At 33.6% G+C, this 22,579-nt stretch overlaps 2 protein-coding genes across 5 annotated transcripts in view; one reads left to right on the plus strand and one right to left on the minus strand.

Moving 5' to 3' along the window:
- The window catches only part of LOC140441447 (zinc finger CCHC domain-containing protein 8 homolog), a 44,562-nt gene extending 27,583 nt beyond the window's left edge, over positions 1-16,979 (minus strand). The window contains exon 1 of the mRNA XM_072532180.1: positions 16,470-16,979. Coding sequence (XP_072388281.1) covers positions 16,470-16,932 — 463 coding nt within the window. The 5' untranslated portion in view covers positions 16,933-16,979. The remainder of the gene's footprint in view (positions 1-16,469) is intronic.
- Positions 16,980-17,117: 138 nt separating this feature from the next.
- LOC140441449 (MORN repeat-containing protein 3-like) overlaps positions 17,118-22,579 on the plus strand; it is a 159,931-nt gene continuing 154,469 nt past the window's right edge. For 2 of the 4 annotated variants that reach the window (XM_072532182.1, XM_072532185.1), the window contains exons 1-2: positions 17,118-17,685; positions 17,799-18,042. In XM_072532182.1, the coding sequence (XP_072388283.1) occupies positions 17,895-18,042 (148 nt within the window). In that variant the 5' untranslated portion in view covers positions 17,118-17,685; positions 17,799-17,894. Of the gene's footprint in view, positions 17,686-17,754; positions 18,043-22,579 lie in introns of those variants that run through there. The other 2 variants (XM_072532184.1, XM_072532183.1) reach the window with 2 other exon arrangements.

The raw sequence follows: 22,579 nt of genomic DNA on the forward strand, positions 1-22,579 counted from the left end.
ATTTACTAAGCTTAAATGTGCTAAAACATGGTTAAAACACAAAAAAAAACAAATTAATGACATAAGCATGCCTGTATTTTAAAGAACATTATCTGCCTAGAAAGAGATTGATGGACATGATGGGCAAAAAATCCACATACATGTATCTAGGGCACAGATTTTTTAGGTGATAAGATAACAAACTATAATCCACTTATTAAAGCAAAATAAATGTTTTTAGAAATCGTATCTCTACTTTTATATAAAAAACTAACTTAAAATAAAGAATAGGTAAAAAGCAATGACAATCAAAAGAAATTCTTTTAAATTAAGGAGATACCTACTTAATAAATACATTAATTTACCAAAATAAAGTAGTAGGTATATGATATATGTAGTTGGTAATAAGTATATTTTTTTACATGTCCACTTTTACCAGCGGTTATTAAAATGCTTGTGATATCTCTACCGAATTTTGGTTTTTCAGGAAGAAATATTTGTAATTCCTTTTTGTGAAAAGATATTAGATGCTTCCTTAAACCTGACGTGTTTCTGTTGTTCATTTTACAGCGATACATGAATTATTTCGAAAAACTCATCAAATTTGCTTTTAGGTCTTTTAGATCTATAACCCCAACGCTCACTATTCCGACTAGAATTATTTGAATCTTTGTCCCTCATGTCAAATTGTAAATTTGTCACTTCGGGAACAAAAAGGATTAGATGAAAAACAATTATTACATTAAACTCAAAGAAAAGCTCAATTGGGAATGAAGCCAAGTAATGTCGAAAAAGTAACTACGATACTACTAGTTACTTTATGTTCGTTACTATCCAATACCTTAAGGTGGGTACACATATGCTCCGAATGCCGTCTCGAACCCCGTCGCGTTCTCAAGTGTGGACGGAGTCATGCAACCGCGTACCGTACCTCGACGCGTCAACAACGTACATCGAAGCGATCCATCGGTTGTCGGTAAAATGCCTTCGCATCAAAAGAAATTTGAGCGCGATAATGTACACCGCGAATTCATGTTTGGACTACCTTGCGAATCTTTTATCGAATCTCCAGTCATTCAAAATAGTCAGTCTGTTATTTTGAAGGTTGAAGGTGTTTTTCAAGTTGAGTGCATCAAGATGGAATGGACGGAAGAGAATAGTTTACTCTTAATCGAAAATTATCGGGAAAAAGAGATATTATGGGATACAAATAATCCCAGATACTACAATAAAATAAAAAAAACGATGCATGGGAAGAGATTGCTTCTAAAATGCAAATTACAGTGGATGAGTGTAAAAAAAAATGACCAATCTTCTATCTGGATTACGGAGAGAAAATCTTGCATCTTGCACATGCAAATTTAACTCAATTAATGCTGGAACGCTAAAATGTTTGGTACAAAGTACGGAGCGGTGTTCGGTTCGTTACTTATTTCAATGCCCCCTGTAACAACGTCGCGAACTTCTGTTGATCGCGTCGCTGTACGCGACGGGGTTCGAGACGGTATTCGGAGCATATGTGTACCCACCTTTAAGTATCTAATAACAAACCGAGAATTATATATCGTTACTTCGTTATTCTAAATACTTCGGTATTTTGTTACGGTAGGCGGCATTATATGTTATTAATTTGTCTCGTTACTTTCGCGCTCTTTCAGCAAATTTTGTTTAACCGAATGATCTCATCGCACACTCAGCAGAAACAATTTATAGTCTTAGGCCGATAAGATTTGTTTATTTAGATTCCTTCTGACTAAATTATAATGGGAATACGATATTACTGTCGGCGTCGCAATGCAAGAAGATTATTTTTATGATTAGAGGGCGGCTATACTCAAAATATGAACAATTAATTTCAGAGCGAAGAAGTCGTGTGCTGGAAAAGAATTTACAAAATATTTAATTTTGTAATCTCGACCTCTGAGCACGTAGCACGTGTCAAATATGTTTTTTTAATGAATATTTTGATTCGGTATGTATGTTTATGGTATTGTTTGAAATACGCATTAGTTCAGTTTTTCAAATTTTTATTACATTTTTTTGCGTCTCATTGAGTCTTTAAGCCTATACCCGAACTACTATACTTGCTAAAACCACATTCAGTCCTAACTGCAAGACGCAAGAGTCTCGCAGGCTTAGTCTTGTTCTTGCTTAAATCTTGCACGGTCAGTCTTGGTCTTGGTCTTGCTAAAATTAGGCGGTCTTGGTCTTGGTCTTGCAAAAACGCAAGAACAAGACCAAGACTGCAAGACCAAGACAGATTTTGGGCAACACTAACCATAATGAAAACCTGAAAGACAAAATACAAAATCATATACACAAGAAACTCTAATTAGGCACTGAGTAATCGGACATTATACAAGAAGAGCTGGAAGTACTAGATGAAGTTAATAAGACTATATTAGAGTGATAAAAATGACCAAGAGGATCACTAATATCCTAAACAGATAGGCACCACAAGAAGAAACTGAAGAGGGATATCTAGCGAGTTTTAAAAATGTACTCGAAAACGAAAATGTAGCAACTGTATTCCTTTAATTAAAACCTAGTTTTCCTGATACATCCTGTATATTTGCATGTAGCGAGTAAACTGCACTCGGATTTCCAAAAACAGTACTAGGATAACTTTATCATACCTAGTGTATGCACATTTCTTTACTGTGCATGATCAAGACGTTTTTGGACGTAACTTATCTCTTACAGCTGAGTTAGGGATATCTAGGGAATAGAGATTTTAAGATTTTATACTAGAGTTTTGTCAAAAAAATATGATCACATTTACCACAAATTCAAGTTTTTAAGTGTGTTAAAAAATTTAAGGAGTGTCATGAAATAACCGAAAAGGATCCTCCCTAAAAATGTATTTGTCTATCAAACCTATTTGTCTTCACTGGGTTCCCAAAGGTCAGTCGATCAACATTATTACGTCGAGATTCTGACTACCCTTCTTTATTAAGTGAAAAGGTCACGATATGTGAAAGGGTTCTTTGAAAGCGCTGTATTCATTTTACCTGACCCCTAGATTTTTGAATTTCGTAAGGTAAAATCTAGTCAGCTATATTTAATTGTTATAGTTCATAGTTTATAACAAAAAAATGTGATGAAATGTGGTATTGTTGACCACAAGAGCCTGTACTATAAATCAAGGTGAGATGGACTACAAAATAGCTTTATTAGGAATGTTTCAAAATTGCACAAAATCTTGGAAATGCGCGTGCCCAAAAAAAAATTAATCCTCAAAACATTAAATATTTTATTTTCATACTGAATTCAATATGAAGTATTAAAAATCACTGTTATAAGAAAAACAATAAAGATTCCCGATTATTTTCATCGTCAGTGGCATTACAGCTCGTTATGAGCCAAAGCCTTCTTCAGAAGAATCTTCCATTCGCCCCTGTCTCTGGCAACTCTTCTCCATGCTTTAATTCTGATGGATTTTAGATCGTCCTCTATGTTATCTTGATACCCAAGTTTTGGTCTTCCTCTGGCTCGTCTTCACACTGGTCCTCTTCGGTCGAAATTTTTTCTGATTGTTGCATCTTCATCTCGCCTAATTACATGTCCTATCCATCGAAGGCGTGCTAATTTAATACATTTTACAACGTCAGTTCAACGTTATAACTCAAAGTTGTAGCGCTTACGCCACAAACCCTGTTCTTGGATTCCTCCATATATTTTCCTTAGAATTTTTCTCTCGAAACGTTTAAGCTATTCTTGGTCGTTCTGTGTAAGTGACCATGTTTCTGACCCGTATGTTAACACTGGCCTTATTAGTGTTTTATATATGGTAACTTTAATTTTTCTGGGTAGTTTTGGGGCCATCTGTTTCCTCGAGCCATAATAGCACTTATTGGTAAGCACTATTCTTCTTTTAATTTCTTCGCTGACATCGTTGTCTTTGGTCAGCAGCGAGCCCAGGTAGACGAAGGAGTCCACACCTTCCAGTTCCAGATCATCAATTAATAGTCTAGGTATCTGGTTGTCTGATCTAGTACAATACATATACTTGGTTTTCTGTGCGTTTATTTTTAATCCCATTCTCAGTGCAGACGCCCTTAGTGATCGAAATGCTTCGATCAGAGATTGCACTCCACTTAGCCTCTTCTACTCAAATCCGACTCTCACCTTCACGTTGGTGTCCCCTATTAAACCGAGCAACCCAACTGGACATTCGGTATCCAACCCGGGTGGAAGGTTGGGTCGGCAACTGACGACAAGAGCGGGTGAACTGGTCCTCCAGGTTGGGGGTTGGGCAGTGGGTTAACACCCCCCTCCTGTAAAAATTCTTCTGTTACGGAAACTTCCCAACTATTTTACTAATGCAAAAACTAGTTTGACTGTCTTGCTATAAAAACGCACTGCAGACAATTAAATGTTTTCAGTACTTAATGTCGGATTTTATAGTTTCGTTTATAACCAAATGAGTGAGTTAGGTTCATGAACTTTTGTAAGACTAATAGAATGTGTACAACCTTTCGAATATGAAAAAAGAGTATATCAGTGGCCAAAAGCCAAAAAATGTATTCTAATTGTATGTGATGTATGTAATTCTAATTCCAATAAAAATAATCTTTCTTTAATGTTTTTTTATTTATTTCAATAACCCTTTCAAAACATAACTTTAGAATTATTGTAACTATTTTTTTTTTGTTTTATAATAATGCAAGAAAGTTATTTGAGAAAAACAATTTACATAACATTTAAACTATTTGGTGAATCAGTCTGAAATTGTTACCACGCTCAACCCACTAGGTATATGCTTCAACTTTTCACACAATAGTAAGGTTACATGCTGATGTGTAGAATAGTTATCAAAATTTACTGTCAACTAAGAATCCTGACTTATTTTACAGTCATTTTATAGCTTTTTGTCCTAGAGGCCCTTATTAGCAAAAATCTAATATTAATAAATGCAAACATGTACAGTTTTCAAGAAGTTCTATTCCCCTAATAATAGATACTATATCAATCAGATAATAGATACTATATCAGGAAAAACTTAAAAAAGTTAACTCTGATTTGGGAATGAATTTCATCTCAAAATTAACATTTGGAGAACATATACAAAGGCATTTCGAACCTATATTAATCAGAGTCAGTATTCACACTCTGAGCACGAGAGGAGTATCGCAAGAGAGAAAGCAAATAAAACTACATGCTATGTCTCTCAAATCAAATTGGTCTCAAATTCCTATACTTTCCTGTACAAAATCTGAACCCTAGATACGAGGAGCAAGAGAGACACCATGTAGTTTTATTCGCTCTCTCTGTCAGTACACAGCTCACGCTCAGAGCATTGAAAGTAATAGAAATACTGACTCTAGTGAGTATATGTTCAAAGCTTTACAAATGCTTGTTTTTGTTAAGAGCCATAATTCTGATTTTACTAACATTTATGCACTAGAAACTTTTTATATAAGTTTAGTAAGATAACACCTATGTACTCTTGCAGCCCCCAATAGTGGCTGCAAGACCTTGACATAAGTTCGGGGGCTTAAGATGACTGTTCAGATGATAAATGTAATTATCAAGTTTTAAATGAATATTAGCCCCAATTCCTTGAAACAAGGAATTAGATGAATCGGATATAAATTGCTGCTTAGAAAATTTTTACCATATTTTATGATGCCATCAATATGTTTGTTCCTATCAAACAGTTTAAATCATTAAACTTTCCAGTTTGGTTTTCGCGAGAATTAATTGAGCTTGTCATACAGAAAAAAATAGCTCACAGGAATTTTAAAGCATCAGGCAACTCATATTAGGAATTTTCGGTGTTAAGGGAAAGATGTAAATCATTACAAGCAGTATGTTATAAGAACTATTTAGAGAATATTCAAGCAAATCTTTCAAGTAATCCCCACTCTTTTTGGAGGTATGTTAGTACTACAAATGGGTCTAGTGCTTATCCTAATGTAATGTCTAATAAAGGTGGGGATGTAATAGCTCAGAATGGTGATGAAATAGTCAATCTTTTTGCCAGTTATTTTTCAGGTACATATAATGATAGTGGCCTAATGATAATTCGACTGTAGTATGAATTTTCAGACTCTGAAGTTTAGTCTGACTGATGTTTTCGAGGGGATTATGAGTTTAAAAACTATATATTCTTCAGGGCCTGATGGTATATCTGCAGCACTTATTAAGAACTGTATTTTTCCCTTTGTAAACCTTTACAATAAATTTTCAATTTATCATTGTCATCATCTGTATTTCCACAATATTGGAAAAATAGTTTTCTTACACCTATCTATAAATCTGGTAATTGCGAGTGTGTTAACAATTATAGGGGTATAACTATTCAATAAGCAATCCCAAAACTAACGGTAAGTCAATAATAACAAACCTTGTCAATTACCAACAATACTTGTTGAGTGCATTTGAGAATAAAATTCAGGTTGACAGCGTTTACACTGATTTCTCAAAGGCCTTTGACCAGGTTAATCATAATCTTTTGGTCCACAAACTTCATGCATCTGGGTTTGGTGACCCTATTGTTAATTGGATTAAAAGTTTTCTGATGGGATGTACACAGCAAGTTCGTATTAACTATTATATTTCAAAAGAATTCCATTGTTATTCTGGTGTACCACAAGGGTCTCATTGTGGTCCCTTGTTTTTTAACTTGTTCATTAACGATATTGGTAAGGCTATCAAAAACTCACACTTCCTGCTATTTGCTGATGATCTTAAGTTATTTCGTTGTATAAATAATAAATCAGATAGAGATCTCCTGCAAGATGATGTAAATAATATGTTTATGGTCAAAACAAAATGGTTTAAGCTTAAATCCAACTAAATGTTCTTGTATTTCATTTGGTCGAATAAATAATCTAATAGCTAATAGATATGTTCTTAATGATGTACTCTTGGATTCAGTTACTGAGATACGAGATTTGGGTGTATTACTGGAATGTGCATTGCCATTTTCTTAAAATTAAGGAAGCAGGATTTCGTAATCTTGGTTTTATTTATCGTAACAGTCATGATGTCTCACTTATTGTATTCAAATTATTGTATTTCTCTCTGGTACGCTCAGGTCTTGAATACTGCTCTGTTGTTTAGTCCCCATTTCATCAAGTATACATTGATGAATTGGAGAGCGTTCAGAGGTAGTTTCTAAGATCTTTAGCTTTTAAGGTTGATCTGCACCCCCCAAAAGACAATCCCCAAATTCGAAAAATTTGAAAAAATTTGAGAAGGTATATGTGATGACTAGAAGTATTTTGACAACTTTTAAACAAACTTCATGTTTTCGTTTTTGAAAAAACTCAAAAAAACTACTTTTTTCCAAGTATAAAGCGGGAAAACCAAACATAGGATTTTGTTAATTTTTTTTACAGCATCAAGATATGATTATAAGAAATACTTACGAATTTTTTGAAAATTTTTGAATTTACAGTTTTGTTCCAATAGGAAAAAATAATATGTTTCGGCTTATAATAAAGTTACCGGTAAGAAACCGAAAAAATTTTTAATAACAACATATATAAAACTGTAAAAGTGGAAAATATTTGCAACAAAAAGTTAAATATTTTTTCCTAAACATATGAAAAATCTCGTTAAACAAGAATTATGTCTTGAACTGCCGCCTTCAAATTGTATTGTAGGGAGATGGCTCCATCTGAAGCAATGGTAGTATTTATCATCGATAGATAGCATTACGTTCGGCTTCGAAACGCTTCAAGCGAAACGTCACACTAACAGGGTTGCCATATCAATTACTTTGTACAACACTTTGGCAGATAACAACAAAATTTAATAGGAATGTTATCGGTTTGAACTTTGAACCGGTCATGCTGAAACTTACAGAGTTACAGAATACTAGATACTGCAACTTTTATTTTGAAAGTAGGATATCATAAAATTTACACTCTATAAGTAATATATCTATAAAAAACCTATTTAGTTTTAAAAACCTATTTAGGCGTTTTTAGTTAATTATTTTAGTATTTATAAAAATAGTGTTTCTCTATACAGAATTTGTCTCAGGGGGGGTTTGAAATATTTTTATGCTACCTCTATTTTGAGTCCCTAAAATTTGGGTTTTAGTTTAATTTAAAGTACTAAAGATAGCAGTGCCAAAGATTCAGGTATCTATTATCCTGCCTACCAACTAAAACCACCCTCTCTTACTTGTGTGCATTTGACTGTCGCACGTACCGTACTCCGAAAGTGGGGTGAAGACATTTTTGGAACACTCCCTTCTCTTATCTAAATCTTATCTATTGTTCTGAAACTATTTTCTTGTGGCTTTTAAAGTAATTACTATTTTAATGGGAATAAGCCAACTTGTAAATACAATACATTTTGGAGACGGCTATCGCCGTATTCCCGTTCTTCTCCGCCAATCCTGCCGGTTTAAGGCATGCTCCTTCTCCAAACCTTTCGATTCCATCGCTCTTCAAATTCCTACATTCCATGAGCGTCAAATTCTGCCTCTTTTTCTTCTTCCAGCGGGCTTCCATTTCTGAAGTTTTTGGGGCCAACGTTCGTCAGGCATTCTCAATAGGTGTCCAAACCATTTTGAACCTCTTTTTTTCTATTCTGTCAATTGGGGATTCCCATTCCCAGGCAGTGGTTTTTCCAATTATGGAGGGCTGCCTCAATATATAAATTAAACAGTGAGTGTGACATTCTGCATCCTTGTTTTAGTCCTTTAGTTACTTTTATTGGCTCTGATAGTTTATTTCCGATTTTTAGGTAAGTAGTGTACTCCCTTTCTGTAATTATTCCTAAAAGGTATGGACTAATGTCGAGTTGTTGCCACAATTTAAGTCTTGGAACTGTATCATACGCCTTTTCTAGGTCGATGAAGGCTAGATGTACTTTGGTACCAACTACTATTCTTTTTTCTATTAATTGTTGGAGTATAAACAACTTATTAATGCAAGATCAAAGATTCAAACGTCAATAAACTTATTTTAACCTTCAATTGTGGCTTATTTCTATTAAAATAGTAATTAGATCTTATCTCTGTCGTTGGCTCGGTTGGTGTTTCTCTTCTTCTTCTTTCTTTTTAATGACTGCTCGGATGTAATTGTGAACACTATTCCATCCCTCCGTACTTCCAGTCATCTTCACGATCATCTCTCTTACAGTCACAGGGTTCATACCTATTTCTTTCTCTGTTTCTCTCCACTGTACATCTATTACACTCCAGCATTGTGTGAGTAACAATGTCGGAATATTCGCAGTATAGGCATTTATCTTTATCTGTCTTTCTGAACCTATGAAGATACGCCCTAAAACAGACAATCTAACCAGTCTCCTTAGGCTCGGGATCAGCATCTTGGTCCACTGGGCAACATCTTCCTTGTTGTTCTCCTCTTCTTGCCATCTTTCCATTGATCTTTTCTTTTCTTCTTTTTTTATAGCTGTTGTCAAATGCTCTCTTCTCTCATAGAGATGTCTCTTTTCTACTGCTAACACATGCAGAGAAACACAACCCGTGATAGTCCACAATGTCTACCACCTGTCTACTTTTATTATAAGCCTAATATTAGATACGTATATCTAATATCATATTGTGTATTTATACAATAATTATTGTGTTCTGCATATTTAACGTGGTAATTTAATTATTCAATTAGCGTTGTTGGATTTTGTGTATTGTTTGTGAAAGTCAAGTTACATTTTCCTACTATTCTTTATATATTTTTTTACTGGTAAGATAGAAAAATCTTTATTAACATCAAAAATGGGTGCCATATTAGAATTATTTGAACTGGATGCTGGTGTAATAATTATAGAAGGTATTTCAAACGAACTTGTTCATATTCGTATTCATATTCAATGTCTAAATATTGCACAAGAAGAAGTTATAAGAATAACTAGGACAAAATCGAAGTCACTAAGAATCGTCTGTAATAGTTGCTATACATTCATATTTCCGATATACATAATATGTTTGGGATGGAGTTCCTCTGAAGTCGCTACGGGAAGTTAATGATTTTGGTGTTACGGTCAACCAAACATTAAGTTGGTCTACTCAAACAGCAAAAATAGTTAGTAAAGCGATCTCTATACTTTATATCAAAAACTTTTCATAGAATGTCTCCAGACAAAAACACCATCCTCGAAGTGCAGTAGAAAGAACGACATTACCGCGGTATTTCGGAGGACGAGGACTTATGGATATAAGTGAGCAACTCGAAAAACAAATTACTAATTTAAGAACTTATTTTCAGGTGCAGGCTGAGACATATACTTTACAATTTGGCGATTTGTGCAGTAGATCATACAATACCGATCAAACTGAGGGAACCAGAAATGCGCATAAACCATCTTATTAAGGATGAAAAAATGCGCACCTGGATGGGTAAACCTCTGCACGGGCGACATCCCAATGAGGTCAGTCAAGACCATATCGACAATATAGCGTCGAACTATTGGCTGACATCAGGAAAGATATTCCCTGAAACAGAAGGTTTACTACTGGCCATTCAGGATCAGGTTATACCAACCAAAAATTACCTGAAATATATCGTCAAAGACCCTCAGGTCCAGAATGACAAATGCTTATGGATGTTAAGCTCAGGAAACCATCCAACATCTTACCGGTTAAGAAAGATCATTCATCAAGAGATAGCTATCAAACTGGGACTTATTTAAACAAACCATCTTCCATATTATCAATACGTTCCTGAGAGTATACTTGACAATGACAACTACAAGCTATACTGGGACCGCACTGTGCTCACAGACCAAAAAGTGGCACATAATAGACCAGATCTCATACTAGTTAATAAACTAAAGAGACAAACAACATTAATTGATGTGGCGATACCCAACAACAATAATCTTCATGTTAAACAGAACGAAAAAATCGCCAAGTACAGGGATATGGACATTAAAATACGAAGACAGTGGAGAATGGAAAGTACCCAGACAATACCTATTATTCTCTCTACTACTGGAGTCATTCCAAAGAACCTCCTAGAAAACATAAAAAAGCTAGGTCTGAATGAACATCTCTACAAGACTATGCAGAAAGCTATAGTACTCTCAATGTCCAGATGTGTACAAAAATTTTTGGGAGATACTCCAACATACCAAGCCACCTAGGGCTCGATAACACGGAAAGAGTCCCACCAGAGCTCAATCCTTTTGATACCGTAGGTATCTGCGATGAGTGAATTTTCGCCTTAGATGGAGTGTGAGCCGTATGACTAAATCTGGGATACTAATACTCAAAAGCAAACTTAATTCCAAGCACATAGTAAAAGCAATAAACACATACGCAATACCACTTTTCACATACTCATTTGGCTATATAAGGTCGAATGCGGAAACTGAAGAACTAATTAGACCAAATAGAACCGTGATAACTAAATAGGCATCAACTACCCCAAATCGTACATCCAACGCATGACACTACCACGCACACAAGGTGAGAGAAGAACATCGTGTTTTGGAAATATCATTCACTACTTAAAGATGAAAAACAGCAGAAAACAAAGACAAAAATATATAGAGCAGCAATTAGACCGGTGATAGCATACGTAGCAAAAGTAATATGTCTTACGAAAATAGATATAAAGAAAATAAAAATATAAATAAAAAGTAAAATATAAAGAAAAAGTAAGAATTATTAAAAGCAAAATGATAAGAATAAACAGCCCAATAAAGCCCGAACAAGGAGAATATAGAAGACTAATGAAGCATGACATAAGAAATAGAAATATAACCGAAGGGGAAGACATAGTGAAATTTATTAATCCACACAGACTGAGATGGTTTGGACACATACAAAGAAAATAAAAAGACGCACTAATAAGGAAGATAACAAACCTGAAACCAGTAATAAACAGACCAAAAGAAAGACATGTTCGCATGTTTTAAATAACATTTTTGAGGATTGACCATTTTTCATATAAATCCCACTAAAATATTTAATAATACCAGATAATTTAATTTTTAACTATCAACAAAAATCTAATATATGATTGCATGTATAAATTTAATGGTAATACGATATTCACAGATAAATAGCGCCGCTAAGTACCTCTTTGTCGATAAAAATATTTAGATAATAAATATGTTTCATTTTTCAATGATATGTGTGGATTATGTTCTTGCAAATGCGTAACTATAATATATTCCGATTGACACAGCGGAGCAGTAAAATATTATACATAAAGATGTTGTTAAAGATATCTTTGCTTACTTGATCACATATTAATATAAAAAATACTGAAAATTATTTTATAGATTATTCTATAATAATGTCTCAATTAAACATTGCTACATTGAAGAACCGCAGGTTGAGAGCTGATATGTTATTTTTGTTTAAAATTCTAAACAACGTTATTAATTGTCCCTCGTTATTAGCCAATGTACACTTAAACACAATACATAGAACTCGACACACTGCACTCTTTTATATTCCTTTTCATAGGACTGATTATGCTCGTCATTTTCCCTTGTCGAGAATGCTCAGCTCTTGCAATGACCTCCTATTGGATCCTTTCTGCCCAAACATTAATACTTTCAAAAGGCAACTTAAGAATCTAATTATTAATCTAGATATGTGATATTTTTTTTTATATATGTAGAAATATTTCTTAGTATAAGTGTTTAGCATAGTTTTATTCATTAGTTACGCCACTGCAAGAAACCACTTAAACAATATGCTTAAGTCGCTATAAGAGAGACGCGATTCAGGGGCGAAGGGGACAGGAGATATGTAGACGAGATAACACATTCCTCCTGAGCTAAAAGGATTTTCGATTTTTGTCGCCCGACTTGAATAGACTTAAATTAGCGTGCACGCCGAAAAAGACGAAAGACGAAACCAATTACCGACGGGGGTGTTCGATATTTTAATTCGCAGACAATTATCCGTAATTTTGTGTAAATGTAAATAACATCACTACATTACACTTTATTTTATGTAATAAAGACTTCTCGCATAGATCGCGGACTTTTACTATAACGTTAATTCCTCTTCAAATAATAAAAGAATTTAATTAGACCTACATATATATATTTTTTTAACTTTTGTGATTTGATATACTGTTTTAATGTACAAAATTTACTTGTTTCTTTGTTATTGTTTTGATGTTAATTGTACATGATCTTTACTTTTTACTATTTGTTGTATTTTATTGTAAATGGTTCTACCGTAGAAATAAATAAATAAATAAAATAAATTAAAAACTGATGAAGAAAACCAGCAGAATTAAAAACTGTAATCCAAAGTGTGAGACACTGTGCTGTCTCACACTTTGGAACAGTATGAAACCAATAGTAAAAATAAAAGAAAAAATGGATGTTAGGAGGCCATTAAAAGTAGCCCTGAAAATGACATCTCCATAGTAGGAGAAGAACAGATCCTGGAATGCCCTCAAGATAAACTCAAAGGCAAAAAGAGAAGACCAAGTGAAGCGGCTCGGAAGCAGTTACATCTACATCTGAAATCAGGAATACCCTGTGAGAAAGCTCTAGAAGATGTACTACAAACAAGAAAACCTTCAGAAAAAAAAGAGAAACAAGGGGATATAAAATGAATTGCAAAGCTGCAACTAGTGGAATTAAGGTCAGAATAATCCATTCTAAGTACCTTTGAGTGAGTACCTTTTTAACTATATTTTATGAAGCTTATATGGAACGGCCGTTTGGTGAGAATAACCAACAAAGCAAATCTTTTCCTTTGCACACGTCAAATGATATGTGGGAAAACATGGGAGTTGAAACCCAGACAGACATACTGTCTATATATGACTGTAGTCAGGCCTTAGGATTATGTATGGCACACTGATATGGTGGTTTAAATGCCAACAACAGACCACCAAGAAGCTGAATAAGCTTCAAAAACAAGCATGCTTACATAACAGGAGTGTTGTCAACTACCCAAAGCACCACCATGGAGATCATGCTTGGCTTCCCTCCATTACATATATGGATAGAGAAGGAGACGAAGGTAGGAGTATACAGAAGGCGAATAAAATGGCAGGAAGCAGGGCAAAAGCATACCAGAATCAAATCTAGGGAGATAATTATACATTACCCACAGCTAGACATGGTACCAGATGCAATGCAACCTAATGCAACTAATCACAGATAACTTCAGGTACAAATCTATAAAAAACTTGCCAGGGGAGGGGCAAAAGAAACATTCATAGGCCCATTCAAAGGCTTTTATACATGAACCTTTGAAGAAGAGATCCAAAGATATACTAGTGATCTGCGCATTGTCTTAGCTCTCCTAACAGGACACTGACACCTTAAGGGGCACATGAACAAAATCGGACTGGCAGAAAGTGCGAATTGCCAACTCGAGCACTACATTTTTGTAAAAGTAACACCTAAGGTCATAATAGCCTTTGTTAAAAAGGCTGGGATGAAGGGACAACTTTAACCTAGGGGTGAGCCACAATAGACCTCTTAGGTCGAGTTGAAGGGTGGGTAAAGTGCTCACTCATATTTAACCCAGCCTAACCTGAAAAACCTACCCTAAGCACACCTAAAAAACTATAGTATAATCTGGTCACCTTATTATGGGTGTGAATCGAGACAAATTAGAAAGGGTGCAGACAAAGTTTCTGTGTTACTTGTTTTTAAATTAGCTATTCCATGGTACAAAATAAATTTTCATTATCTTGGGACTATGATAAAATTATAAAAACTTTAGGATACAAGATAGGTTTGAGTCTTTATTTTTAAATTCGTTAATAACTTTATTCGGTGCTCTGAGATTGTGGCAAGCTTAAACATTCATGTTCAATCTAGACGGATAGCGCAAGTACTCTTTCAAGTATATTCAAGACCTCCTAGATCTTTAAAATAAGTGCACTTAAAACAACCTAATAAAACACATATTAAAATAGAATTATGACAGAGAAAATACAAAGTTCCTTAACATTTAATATTTTTAAGTTTTACTGCAGCAGAACACTATTTTTATTTTCACACATTTGATTGAATATGATTTTCTTTGTGAAAATATTGGGTGTTATTATTAAATCATTTGTATTAAGTGACAACATTAAGTAATAATGGTTGACACCAGTCTTAAACCTCCAGTGAACAGGTGAGGCCTGTCACCCCACTCCCATATGAAATTACAACATAAAGTTTAAAAATTTTTATTGATAACCTTGAAACCATATATACCTTTTCTACTCATAAAAATATAATTTCTCTTCAAATTTTGAAATAAAAAAGATACACGGAACTTGAAATATATCGCTAATGGTCCTCACAGACCTCACCCAACCAAATCATGTATTTTTTTTTTAATAACTTTATGTGCCATCTATATGCACTAGATAGAAAATTACCTCTGTAGTTCCCCTAAATTTAGTACAGTATGTTACATTTAGCATTTAGTTGCATACACATACATATATACAGAAAAGTAAATCCCAGTTTAGGGAACCAGAGTGAGATAGGATATAAAAATTCTTTTGGAACAGGAGCCAACACCTATCCAAACAAAAGAGGTCTGTGCAAATATTGAAGAAAACCGAGATATTTTCATAAATTCTGTAAGTGTTGGTTGTGTATTGTACATATAACACCATGCTGTAGCAAATGTGCTGACCGAATTTGATTACCTATATATTCAGTGTAGACTTTGTAAACTAAAAATAGAAGCAAAATGCGAAAAATGTTGAGAATTTTTATATGCTTATTTATTTCTAACAATATATGCTCTTGAATATTGTAATTATATTGAATCAGTAAAATCCTACTATTACAGAAATACACAACAAATAATTAGTTTAAGAAAATTTATTTAATTTTTTCTTTTTCAAAATTTTTCGTTTTTGTCCTCACAGGCCTTACCCGTGTGTTTGTGTAGTAATTTTATTTTGCCTGTCCGCTAAAGGGTTAACAAATATTTTGTTGTTTTATTTAACAATGTAATAATTACAAATAATTTAAAACATTGTACCTGGACATTACTATTGATTATAATTACTACAGCGAAACTTTGTAAATTTGACTAGATTTTAGTTATTGTAAACTTTTTTTTGTATTGGATACATTAATAAAGAAAAAACAAAATAAAAACTGGTCAAAAATTTGGCTTTTACTCAAGCTAATACAGGTAGTGAAATAAATAGTAAGATAATCAACAAGAATCTCTGGTTTGTATGTAACACTACTAGACATTTAAAAAGGCAGATACCAGATATGGAACTTTGTAGCTGTAAATATTTCTAATTTTGCTGTAGCTAGAATGTATGGAGAACCATATGATAGAACAAAATCTAATTAATTTAGACAACTACACAATTTCAATGACACTTGATTTATGTTGCTATTACAAATAGTGTTCAGTCAACTAAACATCACAATTGGTGAGTTATGTAAAAAATACCAGCTGTGTAATGTAATTTCCAGATTTAGTGCTTTAATTGGCGATTATAGCACTAAATTGTGCTGCTCACAAAAACTATTGTGCTGGTCTAAACTCTTTTCAAACTACATATTCTGGTAGAAAACAAATTTACTAAATATAATTACATAGTACATACCTGCTTCTTTATTTGGACTATCACTGTCACAACAATCTATAAAAGTCCGTGATATCACCAAGGGAGAATCATCGTCTTGGTCTTGGATACATGCCGTGCATTCTGAATTATTCTGGGTGCTTTGATTAGCAGAATCTTCATTCTCCACAAAAGACTTATCTTCTACAACTATTAGCGAATTATCACTATCATTACCAGCTTTATCGCTCCCTTTGCTGCTTTCATCTAAAATTTCGATAACTTCTGTTTTGGAGCAGTTTGTTTCTTTTTCTTTTTTCTCATTTTCTAGGTTAGAAAGAGCATTTACCACAGACTCGATAAAATTTGAATCAGTCTTTAAAATTTTCTTTTCTGGTCCATTACACTCAGTTTCAGAATCATCTGTGGATACATCATTGTCACTGACTTCAAATAGTAAGTCTTTTGAGCCACTTTTCCTTTTCCCTCGTCTTTTGGCAACCATCTTTATTGCTTATTGCTGTGACTTGTGACTTTGACTTTTGACATATGCTTTGACATAACATAATCATCGAAATTCTCTGCGCAGTGCGCATGAGCTACCAATGCCGATACCTCTGGCCGATACATTTGAACAGGATTCAAATCATTATAAATAATTATAATCATTTATAATTGAACAAAATATTGCATAAATATTACATGGAAATGTATAAAAGCAATGTGTCAACTTGTATCAAATAATATGTCAAGTGTGTGAAGTTTAATTTTTATTTATTTTAAAGCCATTCTCTCATTTTTTTTTTCATTATTTAAAAATTCAGCTTTTAATATTAAATAATGAATGCAAATAAATCTTTTTAGGTATTTACTAATCTATGTAGAGGATATAATAACAGCTCGTCGAAATCATGATTCAATAAATGAAATACAAGATAAGCCCATGTCTAAAATTCAAACTTTAAGATGAGATTAAAAGATAAAATTAATTAATGTTTTAGTTTAGAAATTTTTTATGGTAGATAAGTGGATGTTCTAGAAATAATCAAGTTGCATTCATAGTTTATAAGAAAATTTGGTATGAAATACTGTAATAATTCACAAATTCCTATTGATCCAAAACTGAAATTTGATTTATTTGTTGCACTGTTATCAACATGTAATAACCTTATCAAGCAGAAATATGTGATAAAGCAACTGATGAAGCCTAAAGTTATATTAAAAGTTCTCAGATACTTGAAAGATACTGCAAATTTAGGTATATTTATTATATATTAAATTTCATAAAATAGAGTTATCACCCTCTAACAATTAAATAGTACCCCTCCACTGTTTAGAATTGATGGAATAATCATCTAGTTTTTTTTTAAGGGAAAACAAAGATGAAGTGTTCGAACATCGATTTAACAAGCTGTATATTTCAAATTTCAAATATCGATTCATTACAAACGACTGTGAAGTAAAAAAATGCCGTTTTTTAACAGATTTGACAAAACGAAAATTTCGCGGACGAAACAAATGGAAGAAAGAACTTTAAAGAATGGATTAAGACATACAGTTTTTAATACTGCCAAAGATAAATATATTGGGGACTGGAAAAGGAATCAGAAAACCGGTAATATATCTCTACTTTTATAATAGAATCTCGTTATCTATATAATTATGCATATTTTTGTTTTACTTTTATGCTTATATTCTCAATTCTTGTTTGTTAAACATTGTTTAAAAATGCAAATTGGTTCAAAAACTGGATAATAAATCGGTTTTAATATAAGTATGTAACTGTTTTATTGTTTAAATTGTCAATTATTTCAGTTATAGAAGTTTTTTGACGGATTTTAAAGACATATTTTAATTATATAATATTTCTTGATATAATACGTTGTCGCGCGCGTTTGTGTGTGTGTGTGTGTGTGTGTGTGTGTGTGTGTGTGTGTGTGTGTGTGTGTGTGCGTGAGTGTGTGTTCAGAAAGAGGGATAACATTAGGTTACCTTTTTGCCACAAATATTTTAAAAGTTAGTCGGGCAGTTAATATTTTTGCGATATCGCATCACACGAAATAAATACCCCTATACAGTAAGTATTCACTAAACTCGGTCACAACTAACTATTCCTATGTAAGTATAGCACATTTAGTAATTATTTTAGTATCACGTTTGCGGCTATATAAATAAGCGGTGTATGTATTAAGTAATTATCACCATGTTACTAAGTTCATTCCGGTATTGGTTGGAATAATGCGGTCCATGTATCAGCTACGGAATGTACATTGCAACTATCTTTCGGACCTTGACCATTTTACACAGTTTTGTATCATAAATGTAAAACTGATATACGGAAGTGATATCCAGATCAACATCCAACAGAGCAGTTGGAACATGTTGTGAAAAATGTGAAAGTTCAAATTCAGCGTTTTTAGGCATATTTCAAATGCCTCATATTTGTTGCCAAAACTCAAACTCGAAATTTCATGTTATAGTTTTTGAAGATTAAGCTCTAACAATGGAAATTCCACAGCGACTGGTCAATGGAAGTACCTAATTTTATTGATCGCATGAGAATAGTAAAAAACTGCAAAAATCGCGTATCGTTTATTTATTTAACAGAGTTGTAGAAACTGACTTTGTTTGCGGCAAAATGCAAAAGTTGCATTTTAAAGATGCAACTCTGTCCATCCGATATTAGTACCCCGTCGTGTTCTGATCTTAATGCACATAATAATAGTAATTGCTGCTGCTGCACAGTAAATCAGCATATGAAAATATTTCAATGTATGCGCTTCTACGACATAATTGGGTAGAATTTCAGTGTTTACAATTTGTAAAACCGCACCTTTCTTGGAAGAGTTTATTTTTGGTAGCGTTGGTCTGTTAAGTGAGTTTGTTCCATTAAACTATTATACGGCCCGTGCCGTTTACGAGGCTATCTCGCAACTCGATGATGTCCTGCTCTGTGTTATTAAGTCGAGTTTCTTGTATGGCAAGCTCAGAAATCTGCTCATTATGGATTTCATTGGGGTCTTGATCGACAACTATCTCTTTATTATGAATCTCCCGTTCGACTTTGCTTCTGATGATATCGCGTCTAGTCTCTGGGATAAGATTATTTCTAAAAATTACCCGGTATTGATCTGCTATTCTCTGTTCAGATACTTGAATATTTGGTTTCTCCCTACAAAATTCGTCATAAAGCTCTTGTTGTTTGGCTCACTTGCGGTTCTCCTTGTGGTTGGGCTGAAGCTGATTGTATGACACGGACCCGATTATCATTATTATTATTATTATCCAATGAAATCGTGTCAAAGGAGAGCTTATATGGTCCAAAGTACAAAATATTTGTTGGTACTAAACTAAATAATATAATATAAAACAAATTTTCTAATAATATGCAAAAGAATTAGTTCTTAGAAAACAATCTAACAATAATAGCAATTTCAACAAATAAGTACAAGCAGAATGTACATAAGTATCCATAAGTTTACAAAATTTATTCTAACAAAGGGAAAACATAAAATATACCCTTACATTTATAACAGTTTTCATAATAAAAATACAAACATTATACAAAGTTAACATAAGATTATTTACAATATCCAGTTAATCTTTATCAAACTTGTTTTTAAATCTATTTAGACCTTTTACTATGTCAGCACTTAAACTGTTCCATTTGTCAAAAACTCGGTTAACCCAAAAGGTTTTGCCTTGCAGTAGTTTTAAAATACCCCTTTTTCAATTTATAGTTATGACCTTTTAGTCTAGCATCTTCGCTGAAAATATAAAAGTTTGATTTTATCTAAAAATCCCTCTAGTAATTCTATAAGTAGATATGATAATGTCTCTTTCTCATCTATGAGTTAATGGGGATAGCTTGAGCTTTCTTAATCGGGTTTTATAGTTTAATCTTCCAATATTAAACGGTAGCTTAGTAGCTCTTCGTTGTACTCCTTCTAATAAAATGGAGTGACCAAACTGACACTACAAATTCTAGATGAGGTCTGAGATAACTTTTGTAAAGTTTCAAGAACAAGTCTGGAGACATATTCTATGAAAAGCTTTTAAATAAAGTACCTATAATTCGAAGTTCGCTGTTTGCTACTTTTGCTGTTTGAGTAAACCAACAGTGTTTGGTTGACTGTAACATCAAGATCATTAACGTCCTGTACCGATTTCAGAAGAACTCCATCCAAAAAATATATTAGATATGGATTATTGCATCCAGATTGAACGACACAACTGTTGTATTTTTATTAAATCTAATTTATTGTCTTTATTTATTATTAAAATGTTCTAACACTTAGTTTATTTAATCTTTATTTCCACTTATTCTAATTTATTACAGTCTTCTACACTTACTCTAATTCACTAAAAACACAATAATTTATAATAATTTATTTTACAACTTATTCGATACAACAATTTATTTTCGACTAACTGTTCTCAGCAAAGTTCCTCCCTTTAAATCGTCGGAATATGAAACCGCTTTTGATACCATCCACACGTTTAATCAGATACGTACAGCAAAAATAGAATATTCCCTAATATTGATCCCTGCACTGCACACGTTGTAATGATCTAGCTTCAGGATTAATTTTTTTATAGGTACCTTACCAAGCACGAGAAAAATATAAATAATATTAATCGGCTCATATCGGTCCAAAAATAAATTTATCAGCTATTAATTTTTCAATTATTTTAACTGCTATCGGTGGAACTGTGAACCAGACATACTAGAACTAATGGATGAAAGACGTAAAATAAAGAATAATGCACAAAAATACAGAGAGGTTGATAAGAACATTAAGCAAAGAATAAAGAAGGCCAAAGAATTATGGATTGAAGAATAATGTGTAGAAATGGAAAACTATGAAAGAAAATATGACACATTCAATGTACATAAAAAAGTAAAGGAAATTACAGGAACTCAAAGAAGACATCAAATAAGTTTGCTTAAGAACAAAGACGGAAAGATTATTATAGATTTAACAGAGAAACTTAATAGATGGAGTGAATACATAGGAAAATTGAGGACAACAGAAATAACATTGTTCAGGTAAATGGTGGAACGGGACCTGAAATCCTAAAATGTAAAGTAGAAGTGGCACTTAGAAATTCTTAAACTGGAAAGGCAAATGGACCTGATGAGGTTCCTATTGAATTGCTAAAACTCTTGAATGATGACTCAATAGGTATAATATTGCACTTATTTAACACAATATACAAAACTAGTATTATACCTTAAGAGTGGCTGTTGTCTACATTCGTTACACTGCCAAAGAAATCCAATGCAAAAGAATGTTCAGAACATCGAACAATATCTTTAATGAGCCATATATTAAAGATATTTTTAAAAGTCATCCACAACCGAGTTTATCAAAATTTGGATTCAGATATTAGTGATATACAGATGGGGTTCAGAAAGGAACTAGGTACTCGAGAAGCTCTCTTCGGTTTGAATGTTCTTTCAATCTATATTGGAATCAGAAAGCTAACATCAAAATAGAAAATGAGATATCACAAGCAATAGAAATACGTAGAGGAGTACGACAGGGATGCAAGTAGATAGACTATGTATATCTGAGCGCAACCCCTAAATCGCATCCCCTAAAATCGCAACCCCCGGTCGTAAGTTCCAAACGGCTTAACGTAGGATGACGTACGAGGGCTCGTTGGAAAGGGGATGAAAAATGGGGTTGAACGCAGTATGTGCCGTGCGCATCGGAGCATGCCAAAAGGTCATTACGTCATATCTTTGTTTCTATTGGTCCGATCGGGGCGTACGAGGGCTCGTTGGAACGGGGAGAAGGCAGGGAGACAAAAAACAAAGATGGCGACGTTGCCAAATGGGCGCTAGAACGTATCTTCGTTGCTATTGGCCTGATTTTGACGTATGAGGTGTCAAATGAAAGCGTAGGTGACACACAGAAGCCATGTCAACGATCAGTATGAACATTATTCTTCTTCTTCTTGTCCATACAGTGCCTAATAGAACGTGACATTCGAGACAGGACGTGACATTTGACGTAGAACGTGAAATGCCACGTGACATTCGACGCAGGACGTGACATTCGACGTAGAACGTGACAGTTATGTGACATTCGACGCAGGACGTGACATTCGACGCAGAACGTGAAATGTCACGTGACATTCGACGT

The sequence above is a fragment of the Diabrotica undecimpunctata genome, chromosome 5, assembly GCF_040954645.1.
Source record: "Diabrotica undecimpunctata isolate CICGRU chromosome 5, icDiaUnde3, whole genome shotgun sequence".
In the NCBI taxonomy this organism is placed as follows: Eukaryota; Metazoa; Arthropoda; class Insecta; order Coleoptera; family Chrysomelidae; genus Diabrotica; species Diabrotica undecimpunctata.